Here is a 13,907-nt window from a genome sequence, read left to right on the forward strand (position 1 = left end):
TCAGTACTCCATCCCATTTAGGTGTGGCCAGGAAAGAAGCTCAGTGCTTTGCAGACTGGGGTTGGCTCTCTGAGTCTCACTTGAGTTTCATTAGACAAAATAAGTGGGCTGCAAAGTGATACAGCACAGAGAGGGGGGAAACATGCTTCCCATTCCAGACTCCAAACTTGCTACGGAAGTGGGTATGGGGAGATTAGCTCCCACTTCAGAGGTATCCTTGATTTACTTTCTCCCATTCAGCAAACAACCTGCCTTTCCTGATGCCAGAAAGTGCTGCACCTCTGGGCAGATAATGTTGTGGTTTGGGCAAATATACTAACTGCCCCAGTACTGAATGGCAAAGTCAGCAGTGAGAGGCAGACCATTGCCTCCATTTCCCCTTTGGAAGGGAGCTTCGGGATTATGGGGAGGAGTAATATTTCTGTCACTTATCCTAAAACCAGGAACCAGTTTCAGGAGGGGCTTGGAAGGAAGGGGACAGTGCTTAGCATTTACCTTTTACCAACTCCCACCCCAAACATATTTTCTGGATGGGGTGAAAGAAACATTTATACTTTCCTTCCTAGAGCCCAGAGGCCACATTTGTTTTAGGGGTATGGTGCTAGGTTTGAAAAAGAAGACCAGGACTCATCACCAGTTCTGATTAAGGCAACAGCCTGAACAATAAATGGAAAGAGTGGAAATTTTTCATTTAGCTAATGCAGTTTTAAAAGCTGGGAACCATGCTGACATTCACATATGATGCATAAGAATTCACATAAGCATAAGAAAAGCTCAAGGATGCTTTTGTTGTCTCTTGTATAGTATGAGCGCAAGGGCTGATTCTTATAACCACTTTAGTGAAATGAGTGTCAAAGAGTTAGTAGTTAGCAGTGAGTTCACAATGGCACAATGGTCTGCCAGTACATTTCCAAGCACAATGCAAAGTGTTGTTGCTGACCTTTAAAGCCCTAAATGACCTCAGCCCTGTATACCTAAAGTAGCGTCTCCACCCTCATTGTTCTGCCTGGACACTGAGGTCCATCTCTGAGGGCCTTGCAGCAGTTCTCTCACTGCGAGATGTGAGGTTACAGGGAACCAGGCAGAGGGCCTTCTCGGTGGTGACACCCATCCTGTGGAACACCCATCAGGTGCCAAGGAAATAAACAGCTATCTGACTTTTAGAAGACATCTGAAGGAAGCCCTGTTTTGGGAAGCTTTTAATATTTGATGTTTTATTCTGTTTTTAATCTGTTGGGAGCCACCCAGGGTGGCTGGGGAAACCCAGCTGGATGGGCAGGTTATAAATAATAAATTAATATTAGTAGTAGTAGTAGTAGTAGTAGTGGCAGTAGTAGTAGTATCTGCAGACTCGGTAATCAAATGCCCTGATGACTTACCAAATCAGCAGTCAGGTCCCTCTTGGTGTCATAGGGAACCATCATCTGGGCCTCTGGAGAAGCAATCAGATAGCCACTTTGCCATGGATTTAGTGTTCATCACCTTCCTGTAGATTTTGTGTGCACCACTTAACCAGCAAAAGCTAATACAAATTACCTCTGCATGGGCAGACACCTTTTAATGACTCATGCTGCAGTTTCCTTCGATTCTCTGTTGGAGATGCTATTACTCAATGAACTCTTTTAAGTTCTGTCATGGTACATTCAACTGCAATCAGTGCTCATGATAAAGTTTTCCTACTAGCTTCTTCCCATGAGCAAACTGTTGATCAGACACCTTTTTTCTTGGTTCTTATTGACTTCTCACTACATAAAATATTATTCAAACCTAATCCAGAATTCTATAAAGTGCCAGGAAAAAACATAGATATTTCTGCAGAATAACTGAGCATTTATTGAGTTTGCTCTGACCATTATAGTATTACTTACACCATCCTGCATTAAACCATCAGAACTGTACACTATAGATGCATGTTCCTTTGTAGATTTTATTTGTAATGATCACTGCTTTGTTTTTAATATGAAAGTTTCGAGCCCTTGTTATTAAACTGTGGAAGCATTGGATAAGTGTAGCTTGAAAACTCAACAGAGAGTCTTGTGACAACTTAAAGGCTGACAATCTATTATAGCCTAGGTTTTTGTGGAGTCCACTTTGTACAGTTTTTAAAAAAACTTTAAGGTGCCACAAGATCCTTAGTCTGTTTTCAGGGGGGAGGGGAGGCAAGACAGGTAATTAAAAATATGTAGATCCTAGCAGTGGATTGTTTGTCGCAGAAGGTGAATATTTGCTCTTTTACCTCTCCTCCTCCACTTAGTGTTGAAAGTGAATCAGAGAAAAAGTATAACTGAGGCCTTTGTCTGAGCAACATAAGCCATAAGTCTCTCTTTTTATGTGCCTGTTCATCTTAAGCTTTTGGACAGTAACTAAGAAGTGCCCTGAGAGAGCCCTAGCATCACATCTCTCACTTTGGTTGGACATGTTGCCACAGACATCAACAGCAGGGGTTTTTCAAAGACAATGTGCTGCAGGCCTTTCTGGAACAAAAAAAGAGGGGGGGGGAGGAGAGAGAAAATTATTGGTATGAACATAACACGTGTCAGGATCCAGTATCAGAAGTGCTCTAAGTCTTCTCCACAATGTATAAGATGAGAACTTGCCTTGCTGCTGGGGAGATGACCTGATTAGTTGTTACTGTTGTTTTGAAATGTTGAATGTTTTATGTTGCAATGCTGGAAAGAGGAAATGCACATCTTCCAGAGAACTATTTGCACGCACGCATGCACACGCGCACACACAACCAGAAATATATTGGATATATCTGATCTTCATCTCCATAGATTTAATGGATAGATTTGGGGAAGTTGTTGTCAGCTCCTGTTTTAGGAATAGAAAATTACAGAAATCTATGTGACAGCATTGTGGTGTGAATGAATAAGATATGAACTTTAAACCTATTATAGGACCCAGGGTAGCCTAGATCCAAAAAATGTGCTTTAGCTGTGGCACAGTACAAGTGGTGATCTCTGTTGCTGCCCTGCAGCCAAAGTAACATCCTAACCATGGCAGGTAGAATGGGGAAATCTATACTGGAGTCTAGAGCCAGGCAAGCGTTGCACCAGCTTTCCTGCTTTTCTAATTTTGGCCATCAGGAAAGTGTGCCAGAGCCTTTTTGACTCTTTCCAGACCCATGCCAATTGCCCATCCACAGGAAGTTATGACACAACATGCCAGGATGCAGCAGCTATAATAGTACCACCAGCAGCAGCTTCTAAACTTAGTTCAGAGTGGATTCCTTCTGGAGTTGTATCATTCTGCTTCTTGAGAGCCAAGTGCTCAGTCCCTCTAGATTTCCCTCTCAATTCATTGGGCCATGTAATTAGGGCATTAATAGTTTGTTATTACATAAGTGTACCTGCCAATCTGTTGTTCATGACCTGTAAATTCACCCATAGTGACACTTAGTGAAACAAAATAAAACAGGTATTTGCTAATTTCATGTGCGCAATTAATTAAGGCTTCTGGTTCAGCAGAGGAGATTAGCAAATCTGCCCCCATTTTTCCTCTATTCTGAATGTAAGAAGGTATCAAAATAGTTCTAGCATGATATAGTTGGGTTTTGCTCAGAATTTGCACATCAGACTTTGAAGCTTCGGATACCATATGAAAGAAATTTCAGTATTATTAAATGAATGGACGCTGTTTAAGAGTAAATGAGCTCACTTGGAGGCATTCCTCATCCATAAGACTTCAGAAATTGTATTCAATGTAGCAGTAAGGAGATTGTCCAATTTCTTCTCCTCCTGTGCACTGAGGTTCTCCCAATGCTCTAGAGCAGATTTGGGGAGGCACATGGTGAAAGGAGAGAGGAAAGTCTGGGAGAGATAGAGTTTTACTTTAGGATTTCTGAATACCACTTTTAGCTTGTTTAAGGGGGGGAGGAGTAGTTATCTTCATAAACATGAAAAGGTTGCTGTAGGCTTGTATTTTTTATTGTTTAATGTTGCTGTTGGTTTCTCTGCATCTATGTGCATGTAAGTGCCCACTAAGGATAGCACTTCATGTACATGAAGTGGGAACACTAACCCATGAAATCTTTTGCCACACTAAATTTGTAGTTTTTAAGGTGTCACAAAACGCTTTGTTGTTTTCGCTGCAATAGATGACATGGCAACCCCTCTAGAAATAATTTGTTTGTGTAAACTTTGCATATCTGAGAAGCAGGCTTGGCTTCAGATTTTTTGGGGGAGGCAAGTGAGCTTACCTGGCGGCAGCACCGTAATGGGCTGGAGAAACCGAGCAGCTGCTCAGCTCCCTGACTCATTTCAGGACTGCTGCTGAGTAAGCCCACAAGAGCTTGGAGCACCCCCCAGATTCTCCCTTGAGTGTGTGAGTGGATTTACAAGCACTGCAGTGGGCCAGGGACATGAGCACACACACCCTTGGCTCATGGTCTTAGAGGACCACCAACAGGGAAGCTAGCTCACTCACAAACATGACAGGGAGACTGGTGGGTAGAGGGCCATAGCCAGCAGAGAAGGGGAAGTAGTAGTGGCACTGGAGGAGCGGGCAGGGTGTCAGCCAGGTGGCCCCTTCTGAGATGCCTACACACAAGCAAATGTGTGTCCTAGTGCTGTGGAGGTTAATAACAATACTGTTGTTAATAATGTGTTTATTCATTATTACTAAGCACACATTCTTATTTCTATGCCCTGCCATTTCCTGAATTTTTACTTTGTTTTCTGTGTGGTAACTACACTGGGGGAAGTCAGTGGAATTAAGGGATGGCAGTGGGTAATAACTGAAGACACACAGTAGTACAGATTCTTAATGTAGTCTTAAGACACAGATTCTAACAATTCCTTGTGTTTTGCTTTTCTCTTTCAGGTGGAGCGGGAAATAGCCATCCTGAAGTTGATAGAACACCCACACGTTTTAAAGCTGCACGATGTTTATGAAAATAAAAAATATTTGTAGGTATTATTCATTTGCCAAGGGGGTGGGATGGGTGTGTGGGGAATGCATTAAGTATCTGTTAACATGGGATGTAGCCCACTAAAAGTGACTGTACACAACAGGTGCACAAACCACAATAATTTCATTTTTAAGCTTTCCCAACAAGGTTTTTAACAGTGCCTAAGTAGAGGTGTAGAACTAGTATTTGTACCATGATGTGGTTCTGGACCCTTTCTCCAGCATGTTTTTTAGCATAAAAAGTGATATAAACCCAGCAGGTATTCCTCTAAAAGCAATTGTGTATAGGAGATAATCACTGCCAAAGTTGCTTACTGATTTGTGGGGACATCGCTGGAAGTAACGTACCAGGGTTGATGGTAGCAGTGCCTGATTTACGTATAAGCTAAACAAGTTATAGCTTAGGGCCCCACTCTTTTGAAGACCCCCCAAAATATACTTCCTCTTAATTGTATTTCAGTTCAACAATTACTTCAATAAAATACATATTTTGTTATGTTCAAATGGCTTTAGATACCTATTAGGTGCATCATAAATTATCATATAACATATATTCAACACATAAAACAGTGACAATTCGTTGTTGGTAAAGGACAGCTGGACATATAAAGGGTCCCATTACCTTTAGTAGCTTAGGGCCTCATCAAACCTAAATTCAGCCCTGGATGGTAGTACAGAGTAGGAGCGAGCCATGCTTCAGTGGCAGACCACCTGCTTTGTATGCAGAAAGCCCTAGGTTCTGAGAATTGTCTCCTATTCGAAACTCTGGAGGACTGCTCTCTGTTGACAGTGCTGAGGTACAGTAGATGGACCAATGATCTGACTCTGTATTAGGCAGCTTCTTATGTTCTATGAGAAGGAAAAGGAAAGGGAGTGTTCAAGCTGGGCACAACTCATTCATAATCATCAAACCAGGGGTAGATAACCTTTCTGTTCACATTCCCTCATTCCAGGGATGGACAGGGACACAATTAAAGATAGGTGGAGCCGCAAAGGTGTTCCAGATTAACTAATATGGAATCAAAATATATATTAAAAAAATCAAAAAGTTTGCCCTTCTTCAATTTTTATTTTGGCTGCCGCATATTAGATTTAGATTAGGGGAAATAAGCTTCCTTAGGTTTGATGGGGTTACTCTGCAATGAGTGTACAGAGGTGTTTTTTTTTCCTTTAGTACAACAGACCAATATACATAGCTGCTGTTCTGGAAAGCAAGTGAAAATTATTCTTTTTGGACTTTAGTGTGCTATACACATACTGTGGCTATATCAATAGATGTTCCTCTGTGTGTATGTATCCTTCCAATTTGTTCTCAGACTGGTGGCTTAAAAATGTTTTTTCTTGAAGCTATATAAAAGAAAATTGTGGTTTTTTATTTAAAAAGCCATGATTTTTTATCAAATAAAATACTGCCCCTTCTGATTGTTCTAAAACTACATACAGAGCCATAACTCAGTGGTCCATATTAGACTCCTGTGTTGCATAAAGAGTGGAGAGGGAGTAATTGTAAAAGCCAGGAAAAAATAAGAGGAAGCGAACAGGAAGGAAGGAACTTTGAGTGGATGGATGTATAGGGCTTCAATAGGTGTCGGGAGGGGGATAAAATTAGGTCAGGAGCTATGTGCAGCCCTGGAACCACAGGTTGCCCATCGCTTATCTAAACCACAATTTAGATGATTACCAGAACCAAACCAGTGTGTGACTTTTCAAGGCCACTCATTGAGTCTGCCTGCACTAGACTTTGGACATGGGTTGCCCAACATCAAGTCTAGCAGATCTTGCAACCAATCAGTTTAATAAAGCACTTTGTCATGAAAATCATTTTGAATATAAATTTGATTATGTCTCCCTTTTTGAAGTGCAATTAAAATCCCATAGTCAGTTGAGATACTGAAGGTTTTTTTGAGGGGTGGGGTTTGCTTGTACCAAATAAACCAGCAACTCTGTTCTGCTGTCTTTGCACGAATAATTAATATAGCTTGTCTAGAGCATTTTCGCAGTGAGCCAGTGAGTCTGAACCATGGACAGAGTTTCTCAGAGTTTATTAGAAAGAAGCCCAAAATATTGAATTTCTTGCCAGACAGACATGCCATATTAATCTTCACTCACTTGTGTATTGCGGGGAGGGGCAATTATTTTTAAATGAGAAAGAGAAAGTATATGAGGAAACTAAATGGTGTCCCCCCCCCAAGTTTCTAACTGTATTGCAAGCAAAGGGGTCTTTTTTTATTAAAGCTTTGCTGGAGGTAGCCCTTTTAATGTCACATCTCTGTAAGGGTATAATAATTGGTGAACCAAGAAAAGAGTGTTGCATGGATGTAATAATCCCATGTGGACCATACAACTGGAACAATGAATTTTTATCCAATAAGATTGTGCCAACAGTTCAAGGGTTGGTTTAGTAGAAGTGGTTGTAATTTATTTTGGTGTGAGAAATTCTCTTCAGCAGTGAACTGTGGCTACCAGCAATCTTTTGTCACTCTTAGTCTTTCTCTCCCCCCCCTTCCCTCCCTCCCTCCCCCTTGAGGGTGTGTGTGTACACCAACCGCACACATAAAACACATACACACACACACACACACAGAGAGAGAGAGAGAGGGGGGGGGGAGAGAGAGAGAGAGAGAGAGAGAGAGAGAGAGAGAGAGAGAGGTGTGTGTGTGCAGTAGTCAGTAAAGCGATGGGTGTTATTATTATTTTGTCACTGACTACATAAAATGTCTTAAAGCAACTTGACAATTGTACATAATTCCTACCTGTGCATAATAATTTACTATTTTGAAATCATTATGGTTTCTCTTGCAGGAAACTAATTGTTCTAAGAATGAGTAATTTAGGCCTAGGGGAGTGGTGGGTGGTTGCACAGTAAAAAAAACACCAACCCCCCCAAAAAAAAACACCACCTTAAGTCACAATCAGGAATGAGTGTCATATAATTGTGTTCCTCCCAAACCCATATCGTAAAAGGTCAATGAAGTTACATTTATCTTTATATGATTACCACATAGCTACATGGACTGATCATTTTGAAGTACAGCACTGAAAAGGTAGAAAATACTATTGTTTGCATAAGGTGAAAGCAGAGACCCTTATGACCAGAAATGTTATTTGTTTCATCTGTATCTTCCCTTTCCTACTCAGAGTTCAGAATAGTGTTTTATAGTGCAAGCTTAGGCATGTCTACTCAGACATAAGTCCCATCATGTGTGTGTATTTATTTATGTATGTATAAAGGTAAAAAAGGTAAAGGACCCCTGGGCGTTTAAGTCCAGTCAAAGGCAACTATGGGGTGCGGCGCTCATCTTGCTTCAGGCTGAGGGAGCCAGTGTTTGTCCACAGACAGCTTTCCGGGTCATGTGGCCAGCATGACTAAACCACTTCTGGTGCAACGGGATCCCATGACAAGTGCCAGAGCACACGGAAACGCTGTTTAGTTTAGCTTCCGGCCGTAGTGTTATTTATTACCTTACCTTATGTATGTATGCAACAACCTTGTAAGGTAGTTTATGCTGAGTGGTAATGATATTCTCAAGGCTTCCTAATGAGCTTTGTAAATGAGCTTAAACTTGAATCAAGATTTCTTATATCCAGGCTTATCCACAAAAGCTCATCTCACGGCAGATCTGTAAATTGTTAAATTGCCCTTGAACTCTTTGAAGTTGTTTTTACAAATGCCTAATCTTGTGTAGTTACTCCTAATCCTGCATAGGATTGCACTTTAAGTAGGGTTTGGTAGATCTGTTCATTTCTGCTTTTTTCATTTTCTCGTTTTTTCTAGTCTTAAGTTCAATTCTCCACATGTCTGTATCAATTTGTGTTCATTATTGTTAATATATTTAGAAGTCCTCATGAAAATTCATCAGCATTTCAGTCTGAATTTCTCTTAATATACACATTTTTTAATGGAATTTCCCCTAATACACACATTTTTGCAAAGCAATTTCTCCAAATTATTCTCACTATCATATGCATTTTAATGCACATTTTATCATCGTAATTGCATTCTGAAATTCAATGGCTTTAAAACTGACAACAACATTGAATAGTTGTATGGATCTGAGCAGTTCATCCATCACAATCTAAACCTCAGTTGCTCCATCTGTAAAATGGGATTTAAAAAAGATGTATCTCAGAGAACTGGATCCTCAGATGAAGAATAGTTGTTGTCAGCGTATAAAAAGCTAGCTGTTATGATTAATTATGATAATTTAAGGAAAATTATGCTGATTTTGTGCTAAATGTCATTGCTCATTACTAAAACAAGTTTATAAGACTGGAAATATGGAAAGATAATCAATCAGTCAATAAGATTTGGATAATATTAAACAATGCAGGGGAGTGCCAGTGGAGGGATGACATGGTTCAAGGATGGAAGGAGGAATGCTGATGTTACTAAGAAATACAGCACAGCTCATCCCCATCTAATATGAGTCCCTGGTTACTGCATCACTTTTCCATTAAACTCCTTGCCTTGATGGCAATGCTGGTGGCATGGTTTCTTAGGCATATTATGAATTGTGGTTGATATTTTGGACGCCAAAGACTAAGCATAATGCAGCGCTGGGGAATATTTCCTCGATAAATGTTAATTTCACAAATCATGTTTTACTTTTGGTTTATGATTTAATTTGTGACAGGGGGCTTTGGTTGAGTAGATTCCTAATGCAGCCATGAATCAAATCCTTTTTCTACAGTTTATTTAAGGCTGAAAATGCATTTGGGCGGGGGGAATTAAACATTTAGCAGCCTAGCTAAGCTAATGAGACAACTCATTGTGCTACAATCCTGGTTTTCTTTCTAATATGCAGAAAGGTCAAGTTGACTAGGAGGTGACCTACACATGCAGTAGAATGATTCCTGGAATCTGGTTCAGATGGCAGTTGGGTCAATCTCAAGTTAAATGCTCTCCCGTTTAAAAAAAAGAAAAAAAGACCGCATTGCCTACACGTGGAAAACTAGTATGCCAGAGTTTGGTCTAGTCTTCCCTATGATTTGCTAATTTTCCATGTAAATGTAGCATTTTAAATGGAGCATTCAAACCATGAGATCTCTCACCTGCACTCAGACAGGTATGGTCTGCTGCATGTGTAGATCAATTCTACATCACATTGTTTCCAGTGTTCTCCAAGCAGGAAGAGTCATTACAGGAAAATGAGTGAACAATGTTCCATGCTCAGTGGCAGAGCCACAGAATAGTGCCAGCCCCTGATTGTGGGATGCCATATAAATAAAACCCAATGCCTCCTTAATATCTATGGAAACATCTTTATAATGTAAGAATTATTTCTAATTTTTCATCAGGGACCTAAAATATAAAAATACAAAAAATACAAATCTTACTTTTTTAATAAAAAAACCCCACAACCTTATATTTTATTGAAAATATTTCAATCAAATGAAATCAAATATAGAAAAAGGAAACAAAAAGTGTATTAAATGCAAAAAAAAAATCTAGAAGAAAAATTGCAATAGACATAGATTGTGTCTGGACAATATAATGACATTTGGAATGCATTTATTATAAAAGGTTATAAATAAATGGATTTATATTGTAATAATAATTTCACTTGTATACCTTTGTATTAGACAAGGATGTACAAAAATACAAATCTTACATGAGAAGTGCCTTATTTTTTCTCCACAAGTTATCTGTTTATAGCAATCAGAGTCATCTGAAAAGAAGATGCCACATGGAGTTTTATATGCCACTGAGTAGGGCGTTTTTTCTGAGGGGGATACTACTGCAATCCTCCTCATGGTGAATAAACCATAGCCCATTTAGAGATTAATCAGGATACCAACATATTGGGCAACAAAAGCATAGTACGGTAATGGAATATAAGAGGAGCACAAATTCATCAGAAGGCAGAGTTTGGACACTTACACACAGAGAGATTCTTAAAACTAAAAGTCAGGAACATTGCAGGATTGCTAGGGGAGCCCTGATAATTGGCCACTGGAGCGAAGGAAATTTGCTTCTTTGGAAAGGGCACTGGCTGATGGAGTGTTCAGCTTGCCCAACATAGCCTAGAGATCCCTCTGGGTGGTTGCATACTCCTATACGGATATTTGGTGGTGTTTAGGCATGCACAACAACACACTATAAATAACAGGCAAAGTAGCATTCAAAAAAGCCTTTCATCCCCAATAAATCAAAGACTCAAGTGGTTCGGCAGCATAAAAACACACCTCTTTAGCTTCATCCTAAATATGCTTAGCAACCTTTGTTTTTAACATATCCCTTCAAATAATCAGTGGGTGTTAAGATGATCCCCCTTAAAACAAAATAAAATCATAGGAGCGCATCTATTCATTTCCTGCCAGAGGGAAATGGGGAGGGGGGAGCCCAATTTTTAAATGAAGAGGTCTTGGCTCGGTACCAAATTAGGGTTTAAAAATTCATGCCCGCCATAAGAATTTATATAGCTCTTGAATAATTTATATGCTGCACCAATAACAAGGAGCTTAATATCTAATAGAGATTATTTAATCAATAGAAAGCAGCACAAGGGGGGAAGTCCTGAAAGAATTTTGTAACAGTCTGGGCTGGACACTTTTAAACTCTGTGTTGAGTAGAAACGTACTGGGATTTCTCTCTCTCCTGCTCCCCCCAAAGAAAAATGCTGATTTAAATGTAGAAGGGTGTTCGTTTCACTGTAACTCTCTTCTGAGATTCCCCTTCATTCTGAACTAACCAGATCACTGGCTGTGCAAAACTATAGCTGCGAAATATAATGAGTTTCCTAATTACTGGTTGCATCAAAAGAAAGGAATACTTCATGTCTAAATACTGAGGATTTTGAGGAAGGAAAAACTGCTCTTGACTTCTGACTTGGGTCACTGATTTCACTCAAGACATGGGAGTCATGGTGCTGTTGGCTGCTGAGTTTTGTCTCTGTGGTCATTCTTGTTTTCTAATTGCATATGGCGCCAGGAATTAATTTGGGGAGAACATGGGGCTGCTTTTTATTTCTGGCATAGCCCTTACTGGAAGTTACGCCTCTGCAACTGTAAAAGGCAAACGGATTAAAGGAGCCATAGGACAACAGCTAAGGAAGGGCAAATGGAGTTGACCCAAAGGTCTTCTTCCTATCATTTGCTGTATCTAAGGTATACATAGACAACCATGATCAATCTGGTTCTGTATACTTATTTAGCAAGGCTGGCAGTAACAAAGTCCTCTGGGAAGCTTAAAGTATCAATCAAATTTTAATATAAATAACCAACAATAAAATAATTATATAACTCAAGCCTCAGAGACTAAAATCAATAAAGACTGGTGTAATTCTAAAAATGTGTGTAGGTTTTAAAAGGTTAAGGACCGGGAAATGACCACAAAAAGGGTGAGCATCTCTTGGCATTCCACACCTGGGGTGGCCAACATAAAAAAGCCCCCTCCCTAGTAGCCACTTGCTGAATTTCACTTGGCAGGGGTACCGAGAGAATGGCCTCTGAGTGTGATCTTAAGGGTTCTGTAAGTACTTATGCAAGGAGGCAAGTCCTTGGGACCTGGTTCCAAGCTGTTAAAAACATTAAAAGTAAAAACTTAGACCCAGAGAAAGACTGACAAACAGTGCAGATGGTGAATCACTGGTGTACAATGTTCAGACTGTCCAGTCCCAGTTAACAATTTCACAGCCTAATTTGGGGTCAGCTGAGGGCAACCACATGTGCAACAGGTTGCAATAATCCAAACATGAGCTTGTCAGACCATGGCAAGATTCTCTGTCTAGGTAGGGTCACAGCTGGTATATCACCCTAAAATGATTAGAGCCACTCTGAGGCACAGAGGACACCCATGCCTCTAGTGACAATGTTGGATCAGTGACCCCCACCACTACTCAAAAGCTCCCCTTTGTGTGACAAGTTGGCAGCCTTCCATTGGAGCTAATAGTGCATGGTTCTCTTCCTCTCACAACAACCCTGTGAGGTAGGCTAGGCTGAGAGACATGCCCCATCTTCTTTTTGCCACCCTTTGGTTTTGGCTCTATCCACCACTGGTCCGTGGAAGGTTATATGTACACAGCTGCATCAGTCCGTATTTCTAGCTGACCTTACCCAGCAGTTTCATGTAGATGTTAGACACTACGGAGGATACTTGATACACCCCTGCCCTCTGGTTTAGTAGTTAGCAAGGTAAATGTGCCCAGATGTTTATCTGTTCATCCCCACACCACAATGATGAACATGTTATTGCGAAAATGTATAAATTACTGCTGGAATTTGGAATGCAAGAAGAACAAGTTAAAGAATGTATGATTAAATGGGCAAAAAACTTTGGGTATAAAATACAGATGGAACAGTGGGAGCATATGTGGACCAAAGGGTTAAAATACACACTGTGTTATGCTTTAATAGCAAACTTTTATAAAATGATGTTTCGTTAATATTTTATTCCTGAGAAGCTATTTAGAATGTATAAAAATATGTGCTAGAAATTTAAAGAATATGAAGGGACATTTTACTGTGCTTGGTGGACATGTAACCCCCCCCCCCCCAGGATATAAATACACACACTGATATGGATAATTTTGAAGGTTAATATTCAACTAAAGGCAGAACTCTTCCTGCTAGGGCTTATGGATATACAATTAGAAAAAGCTTATGGAACTTTGTTTCAACATAGATTACAATGGTGACACTTTTATATGCACAAAGATGGAAAGATTAATCATTACCAACAATGGAGGAATAGTTGTTAAAATCAATGGACTTAGCTGAGATGGCAAAACTGACATGTTTAATCAGAGAAAAGTCATTGCTAACATTTACAAAAAATTGGAAACCTCCCATAGACTTTTTGTGTGAAAAAGAAAATGAACTAATGACTTTTGGGTTTGAGGACTGAATACAATATTATCCATAGGTGCCGTCTATGCGGGGCCCAGGGTGCCTATGCACCCACAATTTTTTATGAAGGGTCCGGGACCCTAAATATTCCACTTGGCAGTGCACACATGCCACAGGGACGTGCTGACGTCAGGTCGTAGCGTGTGTGC

General features: G+C 40.1%; 1 protein-coding gene across 18 annotated transcripts in view; it reads left to right on the forward strand.

The window, feature by feature from the left end:
• The window catches only part of BRSK2 (BR serine/threonine kinase 2), a 405,249-nt gene that overhangs the window by 270,281 nt on the left and 121,061 nt on the right, over positions 1-13,907 (forward strand). For all 18 annotated transcript variants that reach the window (XM_083587315.1, XM_083587309.1, XM_083587321.1 and 15 more), the window contains exon 3: positions 4,825-4,910. In XM_083587315.1, the coding sequence (XP_083443441.1) occupies positions 4,825-4,910 (86 nt within the window). The remainder of the gene's footprint in view (positions 1-4,824; positions 4,911-13,907) is intronic.

The sequence above is a fragment of the Podarcis filfolensis genome, assembly GCF_964270895.1.
Source record: "Podarcis filfolensis genome assembly, chromosome: 1".
Lineage (NCBI taxonomy): Eukaryota > Metazoa > Chordata > Lepidosauria > Squamata > Lacertidae > Podarcis > Podarcis filfolensis.